Source organism: Saccopteryx leptura, chromosome 2, assembly GCF_036850995.1.
Source record: "Saccopteryx leptura isolate mSacLep1 chromosome 2, mSacLep1_pri_phased_curated, whole genome shotgun sequence".
Classification (NCBI taxonomy): Eukaryota; Metazoa; Chordata; class Mammalia; order Chiroptera; family Emballonuridae; genus Saccopteryx; species Saccopteryx leptura.
Window position 1 is genome coordinate 112,560,613 of NC_089504.1, and position 15,470 is coordinate 112,576,082.

Genomic DNA, 15,470 nt, shown 5'->3' on the forward strand with positions numbered 1-15,470 from the left:
AGTGCATTAGGAAGGCTACCATGACAGAAAATGGAAGACACAAAATTAAGTAAACAAATTAAATTATGACAACTGGAGAATAAATTGATTTTAAGAGAATAATGTTGATTTATTTTTGTTTTTCTTTGTAAATATAGGAAACTTTTCATTTTACATGTTATAGAATCATAAAAGCTGTATTATTAGAACATTCACAAAAATTATTTGTAGCAATTTTTCCAGACTAGTTTGATATGGAACTAAAAAATTTTTTTTTTAGTTTTTATTGAATTTCTTGACGTGACATTGGTTATGGAACTTAAATTCTTGAGTTTTATTTTTATTATGTCTCTCCATGTTTCTTTCTTGTAAGTACTATAAGTTAGCAACTCAGAATTTTATAAACATTTATTTATGTGATCAAACCAAAATTAGGGTAGGTAGTTCAGTAAATCAGTTAACATTTTTTTAGTTACAGTCCACCTAACAAAAAGTTGCTTGACATAGTTGTGGAATTTGAGAAACCCTACGATTTTAAAGATAATGGCTAAGTACATTTACTTAGCTTTTATTGAATGCCAATGAAATTGGTCATATCTGGTAGTCTATTCTAATTAATAGCCTACCTGCAATATATTGCCCTCTTTATCGAAAAATAAACCTGTTCAACCGGTTCCACTGTCTGAACCTGACCAAATTTACATTGTAGCTTAAAGTTGGGTGTGGTAATCTACCAAATTATAGATATTTTAGACACCATTCCTCAATTCCAAAATATTTGGGCAGTGTTATAAGAACTATTGAGTCATAAAGTACAAGGATAAAGAAAACATGAGGGGAAACATCAGCTGTGATTGTTCACTTTTCCTAAGTGGATTACTTTGACACAGAGTATTTAAAATATAAAATTATAAAAATACATTTTTCCATAAAATACAAAATACAAACCACTTGCATTTCAAAAGTTTATCTAAATCAGTCCCTTTAGTTTACACAGTAGGAAACTGAGGTCAGAGGGGAGAAATTGATCAAGCTAATACTAGAATTTATATTTTCTGATCTTGTTCCATTCAAAGTAAACGTTTTTTAATAATGATGTGATACCCACAATTTAATAGGATTTGGAGAATAAAGTTAAGAATTATTTCCCCTCTCCAATGAGGTATTTTCTAGAGATTTTATTCATGATCAACCGATTTCTTATTTTGAGAAATGTTTTTTTCTTTTTTTTTTTTTTTTTTTACAGAGATAGAGTGAGAGTCAGAGAGAAGGATAGATACGGACAGACAGAAATGGAGAGAGTTGAGAAGCATCAATCATCAGTTTTTCGTTGCGATACCTTACTTATTCATTAATTGCTTTCTCATATGTGCCTTGACTGCAGGCCTTCAGCAGACCGAGTAACCCCTTGCTGAAGCCAGCGACCTTGGGTCCAAGCTGGTGAGCTTTGCTCAAACCAGATGAGCCCATGATCAAGCTGGCGACCTTAGGGTCTCGAACCTGCGTCCTCTGCATCCCAGTCCGAAGCTCTATTCACTGCACCACCGCCTGGTCAGGCGAGAAATTTTTCTGAATGAAGAAAAATTGAGATTCAGTTATCACTTATTAGTCTAGAATCTAGATAATACGTGCTTAATATTTATTAGACTCTGACTTAGGGAAATATCCTAGACCTAGATGAATAAGCTGCCTCTTTCCACCCTCCCTCCCTTTTTTAACAGAAAAAGAGACAGATAGAGACAGATAGACAGGACGGGAAAGAGATGAGAGCATCAATTCTTCCTTGTGGCACCTTAGTTGTTCATTGACTGTTTTCTCATATATACCTTGCCCAGGGAGCTATAGCAGAGCATGTGACCCCTTGCTCAAGCCAGCAACCTTGGGCTTCAAGCCAGTGACCTTTGGGCTCAAGGCAGCAACCATGGGGTCATGTCTGTGATCTCACTCTCAAGCCAGAGACCCACGCTCAGGCTGGTGAGCCCATGCTCAAGCCGGCAACTTGGGGTTTTGAACCTGGGTTCTCCACATCCCAGTCTGACGCTCTATCCACGGCACCACTGCCAGGTCAGGCTTGTTTCTTATATTAAGTTTGGTTTGTTTTCCTACTTAATGGATTCTTTTTAGATTTTAAACTAATAGCATGACTAAATTTATTTTAAGGATTTTTGAACACAGAAAAGCTTGTGTAAAATGTTCTTTACCTTTTATACTGATGCATTCAGAAATTTATTCTAAAAATGTTTTTGAGAGAAATTATTGCACATGAGTAGACATTGATACATGTGTCATATGAATTACTTTGCATTCTTGAAAGTTAGCTATTAGTTTATTAAACAGATTAGAGGCAAACTTGTTTGCAAATATTCAAAAAAGTTGGAGCTTTTTCAAAAATAGCTTTGTTTACAATATAAAAACATCTTTGAAGTACCCTTTTATCAAACTTATCTTTTCAAATATAATTTCAATGTATCTATTAATCACCTAGTACTTTATCAACTTTTAATTTATTTATTATTTTTTTCATTTTTCCGAAGCTGGAAACGGGGAGGCAGTCAGACAGACTCCTGCGTGCGCCCGACCAGGATCCACCCGGCATGCCCACCAGAGGGCGATGTTCTGCCCCTCTGGGGCGTCGCTCTGTTGCATCCAGAGCCATTCTAGCGCCTGAGGCAGAGGCCACAGAACCATCCCCAGCACCCAGGCCATTTTTGCTCCAATGGAGCCTCAGCTGCGGGAGGGGAAGAGAGAGACAGAGAGGAAGGAAAGGGGAAGGGATGGAGAAGCAGATGGGTGCTTCTCCTGTGTGCCCTGGCCGGGAATTGAACCCAGGACTCCTGCACGCCAGGCCGACGCTCTACCGCTGAGCCAACCGGCCAGGGCCTCAACTTTTATTTTCAAGTGACATATAACAGTGAAATTATCTAACAGTCTGAATGATTTACAGCAGGGGTCCCCAAACTTTTTACATAGGGGGCCAGTTTTCTGACCCTCAGACCGTTGAAGGGCCGGAGTATAAAAAAAACTATGAACAAATCCCTATGCACACTGCACATATCTTATTTTTAAGTAAAAAAACAAAATGGGAACAAATACAATATTTAAAATAAAGAACAAGTAAATTTAAATCAACAAACTGACCAGTATTTCAGTGGGAACTATGCTCCTCTCACTGACCACCAATGAAACAGGTGCCCCTTCCAGAAGTGCGGTGGGGGCCGGATAAATGGCCTCGGGGCCGCATGTGGCCCGTGGGCCGTAGTTTGGGGACCCCTGATTTACACTATGTATTTAAAATGCTTTGTAATTGAGAACAAACTGTTATCAGTAGAGCTGTCTCTGACTCTAATCCAGTACCTCATTCAGCCATGCTCCACATAATGATGTTTCAGTCAACAATGTACCGCATAAACCTGGGGTTGGGAACCTATGGCTCGCGAGCCAGATGTGGCTCTTTTGATGGCTGCATCTGGTTCGCAGACAAATCTTTAATAAAAAAATTAATGTTAAAAATATAAAACATTCTCATGTATTACAATCCATTGATTTCCTGTTGCTCATGTTCATGGTTGCGGGTGGCTGGAGCCAATCACAGCTGTCCTCCAGGACAACACCAAATTTTTATTGGATAATGCATAATGTACACGGGTCATTGTGAGGTCAGGAAGTAAACTTCCCTCCTTTTAATCAAGTAGTCAGCTAGCTAATTGAAGAAACCCTTTTGACAAATAAGATGGCTAAAAGAAAAAAAGATGAGTATTGTACTTTTCAACAGTAATGGACAGAGGAATTCGCCTTTGTGGAGAGAGCAGGTTCTGCAGTGTGTCTAATATGCAATGATAAAATTGCATCGATGAAACGGTCAAATATAAAGCAGCACTTAGACACACGCCATATTACATTTGCATCAAAATATCCAGCTGGGGACAGCAGGAAGAAAGCATGTCAAAAGCTACTGTGCAGAGTGCAAGCTAGTCAGCAGCAACTCCATGTTTGGACCCACCAAGGTGACTGGAATTCGGCTAGCTTTGCTGGTGCTTTAGCAATTATGAGAAACAGAAAGCCATTCACAGATGGGGAGTATGCCAAAACATTCATGTTTGATGTTGCCAATGAACTTTTTGAGACTTTTCGGATTAAGACAAGATAAATAAAAGACATGCCTCTGTCGGCAAGAACTGTTCACAATTGTACCATCATGATGGCAAATCAAATTGAGGCAACACAAGTGAAGGACATAAATGCAGCACCATTCTTTTCTCTCGCTTTGAATGAGTCAACAGATATAAGCCATTTATCCCAGTTCAGCATGATTGCAAGGCATGCTGTTGGTGACACACTACGTGAGGAAAGTCTTGCTCTTTTGCCTATGAAAGAGACAACAGGAGGGGAGGATTTATTCAATTTTTTCACTGAGTTCGCTAAAGAAAAAAATCTACCGATGGATAAACTTATTTCAGTGTGTACTGATGGTGCTCCGTGCATGATGAGGAAAAACAGAGGATTCGTAGCGCTTCTTCGTGAACATGAAAAGAGACCCATCCTAAGTTTTCACTGCATCCTACATCAGGAGGCACTTTGTGCTCAGATATGTGGCGAGCAGCTTGGTGAGGTGATGTCGCTGGTCATTCGGGTGGTCAACTTTATTGTTGCTCGAGCTTTAAATGATCGCCAGTTTAAAAAACTGCTGGATGAAGTTGGGAATAATTATCCTGGTCTGCTTCTGCACAGCAATGTGCATTGGTTGTCAAGAGAGAAGGTGCTCAGCCATTTCGCGGTTTGAGCGAAATCCGGACTTTTCTTGAAATGAAAAACGTTGAGCATCCTGAGTTAGCTAACACTGAGTGGTTCCTGAAGTTCTACTATTTCATGGGCATGACCGAACATCTGAACCAGCTCAATGTGAAAATGCAAGGCATTGGAAATACAGTCTTATCCCTTCAACAAGCAGCATTTGCACTTGAAAACAAGCTGGAACTCTTCATCACGGACATTGAAACAAGTCATTTACTACACGTTGAAAAACTGGGAAAGTTTAAAGATGCATGCACAGCAAGTGACCCTGCTCAACACCTTGATCTCCAGCAGCTAGTGGGCTTTGCATCTAATCTCCTGCAGTCATTCAAAGCACGCTTTGGAGAATTTTGGGAGCGCACTCGTCTTAAGTTCATCACCCATCCACATGTGTGTGCAGTGGACAGCGCTGACCTGAGTTACATCCCTGGTGTCTCCGTCAGAGATTTTGAGCTACAAGCTGCTGACCGGAAGGCCTCAGACATGTGGTTGAATAAGTTCAAGTCACTGAATGAAGATTTGGAAAGACTTACACGACAGCAAGCAGAGTTGGCGAGCAAACACAAGTGGGGAGAAATGAAAAAACTTTAACCCGCGGAGCAGCTGATTGTCAAAACTTGGAAAACGCTCCCTATTACATACCACACACTGCAGCATGTGAGTATTGCTGTACTGACAATGTTTGGCTCTACTTATGCATGTGCGCAGTCTTTCTCACATCTAAAGAATGTTAAGACCAACCTACGATCACATTTAACGGATGGAAGTCTCAACGCCTGCATGAAGCTTAACCTCACCATGTATCAACCAGACTACAAAGCCATCAGCAAAACCATGCAGTCACATTAATGGTAAGAAGTACTTTATTCATCATTGGTTAGCAACAGCATAACAACGTTATTAAAAAGAATTCAGAGACTTATTGTACTTTAAAAGTGTTGGTCTTACATAAAATGCACACATTTACTTGTATTTAGTGTTAAACATATTGTATGGCTCTCACGGAATTACATTTTAAAATATGTGGCATTCATGGTCTCTCAGCCAAAAAGGTTCCGGACCCCTGGCATAAATGATGGTATCACCATAAGATTACAATGGAGCTGAAAATTTTCTATCATTTAGCGACATTGTAGCTGTCATAATGTTGTAGCACAACACCTTAGTTTGTGGTGATGCTGATATAAAAAACCTGTGGTGCTGGTCATATAAAAGTACAGTCATGAATAGTACATACTACTTGATAATAAATGACTGTTACTGGTTTATGTATTTACTATACTTTTTATTATTAGAGTGTACTCTTTCTACTTACAAAAAAAAATATGCTATAAAATAAAACAATATGTTCTATTATACCAGTAACAGCCTAATATATCTACCGTTTATTGTATCTCTTGATTGTATCATATTCTTTTGCACCTAATTTTGTATTGTTTTGTACAGTAACATGTCATTAGGCTTGTATAGCCTAGGAACAATAGGCTATATATAGTATATAGCCTAGGTATGTAGTAAGCTATTTCATTTATGTTTGGGTAAATGCAATCTGTGGTTTTCCTATAAAGATTGTTGCCTAATGATGCATTCCTCAGAATGTATCTTGTCATTAAGTGTTGCATAATTAGTTCATTCTAGCCTTCCTCCTAATTTATCTGTAATTTCCCTCTTAGACAGTGAGAAACCTGGTTCAACCACCATCAATTTTACTTATTGTTTATCTTCAGTATGCATGCATAGCAGTTTCAGAATTATTAACTCATAGCGCTGTGAGGAATTACTTTACCAGCTGGAGTAGAGTGTGTATGTAGAATTCTTTTTTTCTTCTTAATAGTTAACAGTCAAAACATCCTTTTCCAAAGTTACTTGGATCAGCACCATTTTTCATGCTCTGTCAGTGTGGCTATGTCATACATTTGTAATAGTCTTTTTTCATATCTGCATTTCTAACTTCCTGGTTGATTATTAAAATATGCTTATATTTAAGTTTGCTCTTTATGTTGTGAAGTTCTGTGGATTTTAACTCATGCATAACATTATAACCACCACTCCAATACCATGTGGAATAGTGATTGCTCCTCATACTCTTCTCAGTCCCTTTGCAACCACTGATCTATTTTCTGTCCTTTTGCCTTTACAGAATAGTGCTTGAATGGAAACATTTAATATGTAGCCATTTTGGTCTGGATTCCTGCGCTTAGCAAAATGCATTTAAGATTCATACATGTTGCATGAATTCACAGCTCATTCTTTTTTATTGTTAAATAGAATTTTATTGAATATATGTAGAATTTTGTTGTATCTGTTGACCTCCTGAAGGACATCTTCACTGGTATCAACATTCTGGTATAGATTTTGGTATGAACATAAGTTTTCAGTTCACTTTGGTATATACCCAGGGACACAATTGCTGGATTGTAGATGTGTTTAACTTTTTATTTTTTAGAGAGAGGAGGAGAGAAAGATGAGAAACATCAACGTATAGTTGCGTCACTTTAGTTGTTCATCGATTGCTTCTCATATGTGCCTTGACCGAGGTGGGAGGGGGAGCTCCCGGCAAGCCAGTGACCTTGGGCTTAAGCCTGCAACTATGGGATCATGTCATTGAGCCCATGCTGGGGATCCTGCACTGAAGCCGGATGAGCCCTTGCTCAAGCTGGCAACCTTGGAGTTTCAAACCTGGGACCTCAGTATCCCAGGTTTATGCTCTATCCACTGTACCACTTACGTGTCAGGCTGTATGTTTAACTTTATTAAAAACTGCCAAATTCTTTTTAGAGTAGCTGTATTTGCTTTCATTTTTCAAAGATATTTTAGCTAGATTGAGAATTCTTGCTTAATAGTTGAATTTTTTTTCCTTTTAGTTTAAAAATGTTGATCCACTCGCCTCTGATTTGCATTGTTTCTGATGAAAAGTTCTCTGTCATTCCTATCTTTTTTTTTTTTAATATAGTCTTCTCCCCAAACCCTTTGGTTACATCAAGATTTCTCTATCACTGTTTTTCAGCAATTTGACTCTAAAATGATGAGGTGTTTTATTGTTCTCCCTGAAGGTTGCTGAAGTTCTTGAATCTGTGACTTTATAGTTTTCTTCAAATTTAGGAAAAATGTGTGGCCATTGTTTGCTATCCTTACCACTCTTCTAGTCTTTCTGGGGCATTACATAATGTTAGACTACTTGATATTGCCCAACAGTTTACTGTCCCACTTGATATTGTCTCAATTCCTCTATTTTTTAGTACCTTCTTGATGTGTTTAATCTTGGATTTCACTTTTCTGTTGCTTTGTCTTCAAGTTCATTAAATTTTTCTTTTGAAGCACCTAATCTACTATCAGTCTTACCCAATACATTGTCAATAACAGATACTGACTTTTTATCTCTAGATCAGTTTGAGTCTTTTAGAAATCTTTTAACTTTCAAATATAAACTCATAAGAAGTTACAAAAATAGAGAACTCTCATATGCTTATTAACTATCTTTTTCTAGTGGTCATCTTACTTAATACATTAATCTATATATGTCATCAACTATAGTACATTATTAAAACCAGAAATCAGCACAGTATAATTAATGAGATTATAACTCTAACATTATTTAATGTTAGAGTGTAATATTATTTTGAATATTGTTGGGCTTTGTTTTGCGGTGAAGTTGTTTTCCGGTACACTTAGAATTAACCCTGATCCTTTTGAGACTTGGTTTTAAGCTTTGTTAGTTCTGGACCAGAACATCCTTCAGTATAAAACTTATTTGGTTTCATTGCTAAGGCATTAATTACCTCCTGAATGCTATTCAGTAACTCCTGTGTTAAGAGGACCTACTTTGATTGAAGGAAACATGAGTTCTGGGGATTATTCTGACTACTACTTTTCAGAGGCTTTTCTCCAGATGCAGTAGTTTTTTCACATGAGTGCACAGATCGTTACTCTGCCAAAATGTTGAGGAAAATCTTTCGATCTTTGGAGCTCTTTGTTTCTGCAACGTCCTTCCCTTCTTTTGCTTTGCAAATTCTAGCTGCCTTGGTGTCTTCTCTAACTCTGAACTCAGTGAGAACATTGGGTTCTGATTGGGTTCCACCTCTCCTCTCCCTCTGTTTCGTTCAGCCTCATAGCTCTCTACGGGTAATAGGGCTTACTTCATTTGTTCTTTTCGCTTGAGGATCTCTGTCCTAAGATGATATACACTGTGTGAAAGTTCCATATATTTTATATAGTTTTCTAGTTTTTTAAGGTAGGAGGGTAAATAAAGTCTTTTTTAAACTTGAAAGACATCCCTGCTTAATGGAAAATTTTATTTTGATTTTGTAAATATTTGTCTTTCTGGCTTTCTGAATATTTGTGGGACTTATGGGAATGCCAGTGTATAAATGTTAATAAATTTAGACAACTGGAGTACATGTTCTCTCTCATACTTGTTTTTCACATACTCTGCCTCATGTGCATACTCAAATCGTCTTTCATCTATTGTGCGTCCTTTCATTCCAAATATGACCAGTATCAATATTATCTATTATGGAACATTTTTACTTAATGTAAGATAGTAGTGACATGTTAGCTTTCCTGTACACCTAGAAGAAAAGAGTGTGTCTTTATTTCTTCTTCCTTTTTTTTTTACTAAAACAATATAATAATTCTTTATTATTTTTCAATATAGAATATTGATTCCTATGTTGAGTAAAGCATAAAATCGATATTGATTAAAACCGTAAGTCATGAAATATTTGAAGTTGTCCCAGGAGGGAACAGAAATTTTGATTTCCCTTTGTAATAAAATCCGTAAATCCATAGTATTCCTTTTTTTTTTTTTTTTTTTTTTTAAGTGAGAAGTGGGGAGGCAAAGAGATAGAATCCCTCATGCACAGCAGGGCTGGGATCCACCCAGCAAGCCCCCTTTGAGGTGATGCTCTGCCCATTTGGGGGCATTGCTTCATTGCTCGGCAACCAAGCTATTTTTAACACCTGAGGCGAGACTATGGAGCCGTCCTCAGCACGTAGGGCCAACTTGCTTTAACCAAGCCATGGCTGCAGGAGGAGAAGAGACAGACAGAGAGAGAAAAGTGAGAGGGGGAGGGATAGAGAAGCAGATGGTCACTTCTCCTGTGTGTCCTGACCAGAAATCAAACCTGGGACATTCATACTCTGGGCCAAATGCTCTACCACTGAGCCACCCAGCCAGGGAAAACCCCATAATATTCTAAAGTTAATATTTTTCTTTTACCTGGTAAGTTTACAGAATGAATATTAACTTTTATTTTTAAATAACATACTTAGCATATAAAGTTATAATTATTATTTTTATATAGTTAGGTTTTACTATTTAAGATTCCTTTACCTGATTTTAGATTTGTAACTTATCTTTTATTGAAACTAGTATAATTTGAAGAAAATGCATGGACTTATTTAAGAAGGAACACTTTTTTATTCTATAAGAAAAAAACTGAAATTTTTAGAATATTATACATTGAATTCAGAGTTACCATGATTATATTAATTGGAAGGCAAATAATTGTTTTTTAAAGTGATTAATATTAAGAACATTAACATAAAACAGGGTTAATGTTTTGGGAATGCATTATCAAATAGTTTTGCTCTCATTTTGTGACAATCATGAAAATTTAAATTAGAGCTGAATGTGTATCACTTAACTATTCTTGGACATCCAATTGATAGAATTTTTCTTTATGAATAGCCTAATTCCTTGCTAGATGGTAAGAATTACATTTATAGTAAATATACTAATGGCTTAAAAAAAAACTTCTCCTTTGTTATTTTTGAGAGAGACATTTCAACGGTACATAAAAAGTTGGTAATGTGCAGTTGCATTTTTGCCCTCGAGGCAAACATCTTAAAATATTTTACCAAGTATATACAATATAAGATGTTGAAACTTAACTAAAAGTATAGCATTCAGTAACATTAATCAAACATAAAATGAGACAAAATATAGATTTTCATTATGTAGATTATTTTTAAAACATTAAACATTAATTTTTTTTTTTTTTGACAGAGAGAGGGATAGACAGGAAGGGAGAGGGATGAGAAGCATCAATTCTTCGTTGCGGTACCTTAGTTGTTCATTGATTAATTTCTCATATGTGCCTTAATCAGGGGGCTCCAGCAGACCGAGTGACCCCTTGCTTGAGCCAGCGACCTTGGGCTTGAGCTGGTGAGCCTTGCTCAAACCAGATGAGCCTTTGCTCAAGCTGGTAACCTCAGAGTTTGGAACCTGGGTCCTCCCTGTCCCAGTCCAACACTCTATCCAAGGCGCTACCACCTGGTCAGGCAATAACATTAATTCTTAATGATTTGTTTTCCTTGAAAACGTTTCTGGCCCTGGCTGGTTGGCTTAGTGGATACAGTGTCAGGCCAGTGTGCACACCTCCCGGGTTCGATCCCTGGTCAGGGCACACATGAGAGACCGTCTACTTTTCTTCTCTTTCTCTCTTCCCCTTTCACAGAGGGTGGCTCAGTTGGTTCGAGCCTCAGCCTCAGACGCTGAAGATAGCTTGGTTAAGTGAGTATGGGCACAAGAATGAGGTTGCTGGGTGGATCCGGATCCCGGAACATGCGGGAGTCTTTCTGTCCTCCTCTAACTTTTTTTTTTTTTAAAAAAGAAGCCTGACCAGGCGGTGGCGCAGTGGCTAGAGCGTCGGACTGGGATGCGAAGGACCCGGATTCAAGACTCCAGGGTAGCCAGCTTGAGCGCAGGCTCATCTGGTTTGAGCAAAGCTCACCAGCTTGGACCCAAGGTCGCTGGCTGGAGCAAGGGGTTACTGGGTCTGCTGAAGGCCCACGGTCAAGGCACATGAGAAAGCAATCAATGAACAACTAAGATGTCCCAACAAAAAAACTGATGATTGATGCTTCTCATCTCTCTCCATTCCTGTCTGTCTGCTCCTATTTATCCCTCTCTCTGACTCTGGCTATCCTGTAAAAAAAAAAGAAAAAGAAAAGAAAAGAAAGGAAAAAAACATTTCGGCCCTTATTAGATAACTTTTTAGAAGTAACCCATATGTATATGTATGTGTATGTGTGTTGGTTTTAATAACATTGATTCGTACTTTTTATGAATTTAAATTAGATGTTTTAATTATCCTCTCCCAAAGTATATTCTTATGATGTTAGTTAAATTTTCTAAATTTGAATGTATTTCTAGTGGTTAGCAATCATTATTAGATCAGTAGGTACACTTACTACTTTCCTAGGGTAAACATTTTACTAAAATTTAGGTGATATATTTATCTTTAAAATGCATACTTCAAATTCTTTGTATATACCATTTTTTATCTATTTTCAATTTACATTTTTTAGTTAGCATCTTTAGTGACTATCACCTGTGCTTCGCTGAATTTTTTGTATCTGCTGTACACAGTGCCTAGTTATTTTGGACTTACTTATCTCTGTTCAGGTTAAGAAATGAGCCCCACTGTTTTTCTGCCTTAGTGTAAAAAAGCAAAAGCAAATTCTGTTAGAGTATGCATGAAATTGGATGATTGAAGGACAGAGGATTCAGAAAGTCGACATTTGCTACTTTTAATTAAGTAAATTTTAATAGAATATTGAGTTAAGTTTCATTTATTAATCATAATAAGAACATATGATATATTTCATCTTATGGTTAGGAATAAACATCATAAACTGAATGAATGCTGTATAAGGAAGCATTTGGAAGAGAGAGATATTTAATTAATTGGATATTTCTGTGACTGAAAAATATTTAAAAGAAAAATATGTTAGTTGAATGCTGAACATTTTTATCAACTCTATTTTTATTTATTGTAAGTTTCTTCCTTTATATGAGGTCTAGCGGATGGTTTTAACTACATAGTGGAAGTGGGAGGGGAGATTTTTTCATATTTAATAATTTCTTTCTTAAAGTATATCTTTCAGTCTGGCCCTCCTCATATTGTTAAGAGGAAAATATGTTAGAATTTTGTTAAAAAGTACATTTTGCTTTGTTTTGTTTTCTGTGTATCATATTGGATATTTTTGCTACTGTTCCTATATTTACATGTTAGTAATTTTGATGGCTTTTGGATAATTCCATCTAGAGGGAGAACTGGTGGGCGGTCCTTCCTGTGACACGACCCTTGAGTGACAGTTCTGTTTGATTGCCTCCAGTACTGTGAGGAAAGGACACGACTCTATGGTGAGGACTGATGGACATACATTATCTGAGAAAAGAAACTACCAGGTAAGATTTTTCTTTACCTTTTTCTTTATTGGTCATATAGCTACATTGAACTGTTTAATATGTTGTATTTAATTGGGAAAAGATTGGATATACCTGAACTTCAAATTTTTGGGTTATAATTTAAAAATATGGGGAGGTAAGAGTTGGTTTAGTTGTTCATATGGAAGATAATACAATAATTAATTAATAGTAATACAAGAATAAACTGTGTTTCATGTTCTCACAACTGTAAACCTACTTTTGTTCCACCCTGTATGTGTATTGGGTTTGACAGTTGAAATAGTTGAGGACATTTTTCAAAATAAAGCATGCTTATAATGTATGTATTTTTTAATGTCAAGAATAAATGTTCTGGTGTGTGTTTGTGTGTGTGTCAAAACTTAGATTATCTGATACATAATTGTAATTTCATGGCTGAATACAGAGATAGTAGTTCATAAAATAAAGTGTTGATTTCTTTTATACATATTATTCCTGGAAGACTACACTGAAGTTTTATGCTATATTCAGTGTAGTGGAGAACCACAGTAATATATACAAAATTGGTTATAATGTAGAAGAAACAGAAGTGAAAATCCCAGGATGCTCAGAGACCTGCGTTCTATTGAATTGGTCATTCACTTGCTGTCCTTACACTGCTAGAGTCTTGTTTCTCATTTATTAAGTTAGTTAAATCTATTTCCTGTGTAGTATGTAAGGATGCTGATAGGTTGGTATAAGTGTAATATTGCTGTGTTTCTTTATAAGCTTTTTAAAGCAGGTGAATTTTAAAGGTGCTATCAAACGTAGTGATGAAAAGAAAACATCTGAATTTAAGTTTTAAAAGAAAATCTACTTTATTCATTTGATAATAATTCATTATTGAGTTATGTAATGTTTCAGAATACAGAATAGTTCAAAAATCAAGTAGCGGTAAACTTTAGGCTTCCTGTGCAGATACATATCCAACCTCTCTCTTTCTTCTATCCCCCAGTTTCATTTTCTTTAGGCTATGACGGCAGCCAGTATGATAGTAATAGCAGTGGTTAATCTGCTAATCATTTTTTTAATCCCAGTTAATTATTTTTCTTTTTCAAATTGGAAAAATGAACAGTAGAGAACATTTGTACATGGGTATTCATGTACTATTAGCAGAGTGTGTTTGATTATAAAACTTAGCCCTGGCCGGTTGGCTCAGTGGTAGAGTGTCGGCCTGGTGTACAGGAGTCCCGGGTTCGATTCCTGGGCAGGGCACACAGGAGAAGTGCCCGTCTGCTTCTCCACCCCTCCCCTTCTCCTTCCTCTCTGTCTCTCTCTTCCCCTCCTGCAGCCGAGGCTCCATTGGAGCAAAGTTGGCCTGGGTGCTGAGGATGGCTCTGTGGCCTCTGCCTCAGGCGCTAGAATGGTTCTGGTTGCAATGGAGCGACGCCCCAGATGGGCAGAGCATCGCCCCCTGGTGGGCATGCTGGGTGGATCCCGGTCAGGCGCATACGGGAGTCTGTCTGACTGCGTCCCCGTTTCCAACTTTGGAAAAATACAAAAAAAAAACAAAAAAACCTTACTGGCTTGGTCATGGTTCCTTATAAAAAACAGTGCCATATATAACCTTTCTAGGGTTTCATCTAACTTGAGGTCAAAAGTTTCTTGCCAGGACTTTATGATTTTAATAAGCCAGAGTAAGGCGTGGCTATGAGGAGTCAGTTCTCATCTTTTCTCTTCTGTGTGGTTGTCATGGACTTGACCAACATGGCCTTTGCTAATCATTCATACTTGCTGGATGGAACTCCTCCTGCTCACAGCAATTTCCAACTTCCTTCACTGAGAACATTTTAATTGGTCAGAGCATTTGGACTTTTGAGTCTTTTGATAGGTTTTGGTAAATTATCTTAAGAATATTGTGATTCTAGAGTAGAGAAGATGGCAGTGGAATAGGCAGATGCACAGACTCCCAGCTCACACTACCAAACTGGATTACAAATTAATTTAGGAACAATCATCGTGAAAAACCAACTTTGTATACTAAAAGAACAGGTCTCAAAAACCAAGGAGCAAAGAAGAATCCACACCGATCCTGATAGGGAGTGCAGGGGTGCAGTGGGGGCTCCCCTGCATCCAGGAGTGAGGGGAGGCTGAGGAGGAGAGCCCAGAAGGGCTCTCATTATAAGCAGAGAGACCCTGAGAGGTGGGGGCTCTCAGTCTCAGAACTGGAGACCCAGCCTAGAAATCCAGGGACTGGAGGAGACAGACAGAAACCATTGAGAGGGGAGAAGAACAAAGTTCTGTGTGTGGGAAGTGGCAGAGGTACCTTAAAGGGACAAAGCAGAAAATATCACTTACAGCCACTTGCCTGGGGACCTGGGGTTGAGAAGGGCTGAGAGGACTGGCTTGTCTTCCAAAAGGAAAGTGGGGAGAGCGAGACAAACTGTGACAGGCAGAGGAATGCCTGGGATGACCTTAGAAGCTGACTCATCCAGTGTGGAGGCGGCCATAGCTGGGGAGGGATTGATCCCTCCACACAGCACAAGCC

General features: G+C 37.8%; 1 protein-coding gene across 4 annotated transcripts in view; it reads left to right on the top strand.

The window, feature by feature from the left end:
• The window catches only part of CNOT2 (CCR4-NOT transcription complex subunit 2), a 128,472-nt gene that overhangs the window by 35,269 nt on the left and 77,733 nt on the right, over nt 1-15,470 (top strand). For 2 of the 4 annotated variants that reach the window (XM_066368551.1, XM_066368552.1), the window contains one exon: nt 12,822-12,964. In XM_066368551.1, the coding sequence (XP_066224648.1) occupies nt 12,917-12,964 (48 nt within the window). In that variant the 5' untranslated portion in view covers nt 12,822-12,916. Of the gene's footprint in view, nt 1-12,821; nt 12,965-15,470 lie in introns of those variants that run through there. The other 2 variants (XM_066368553.1, XM_066368550.1) reach the window with 1 other exon arrangement.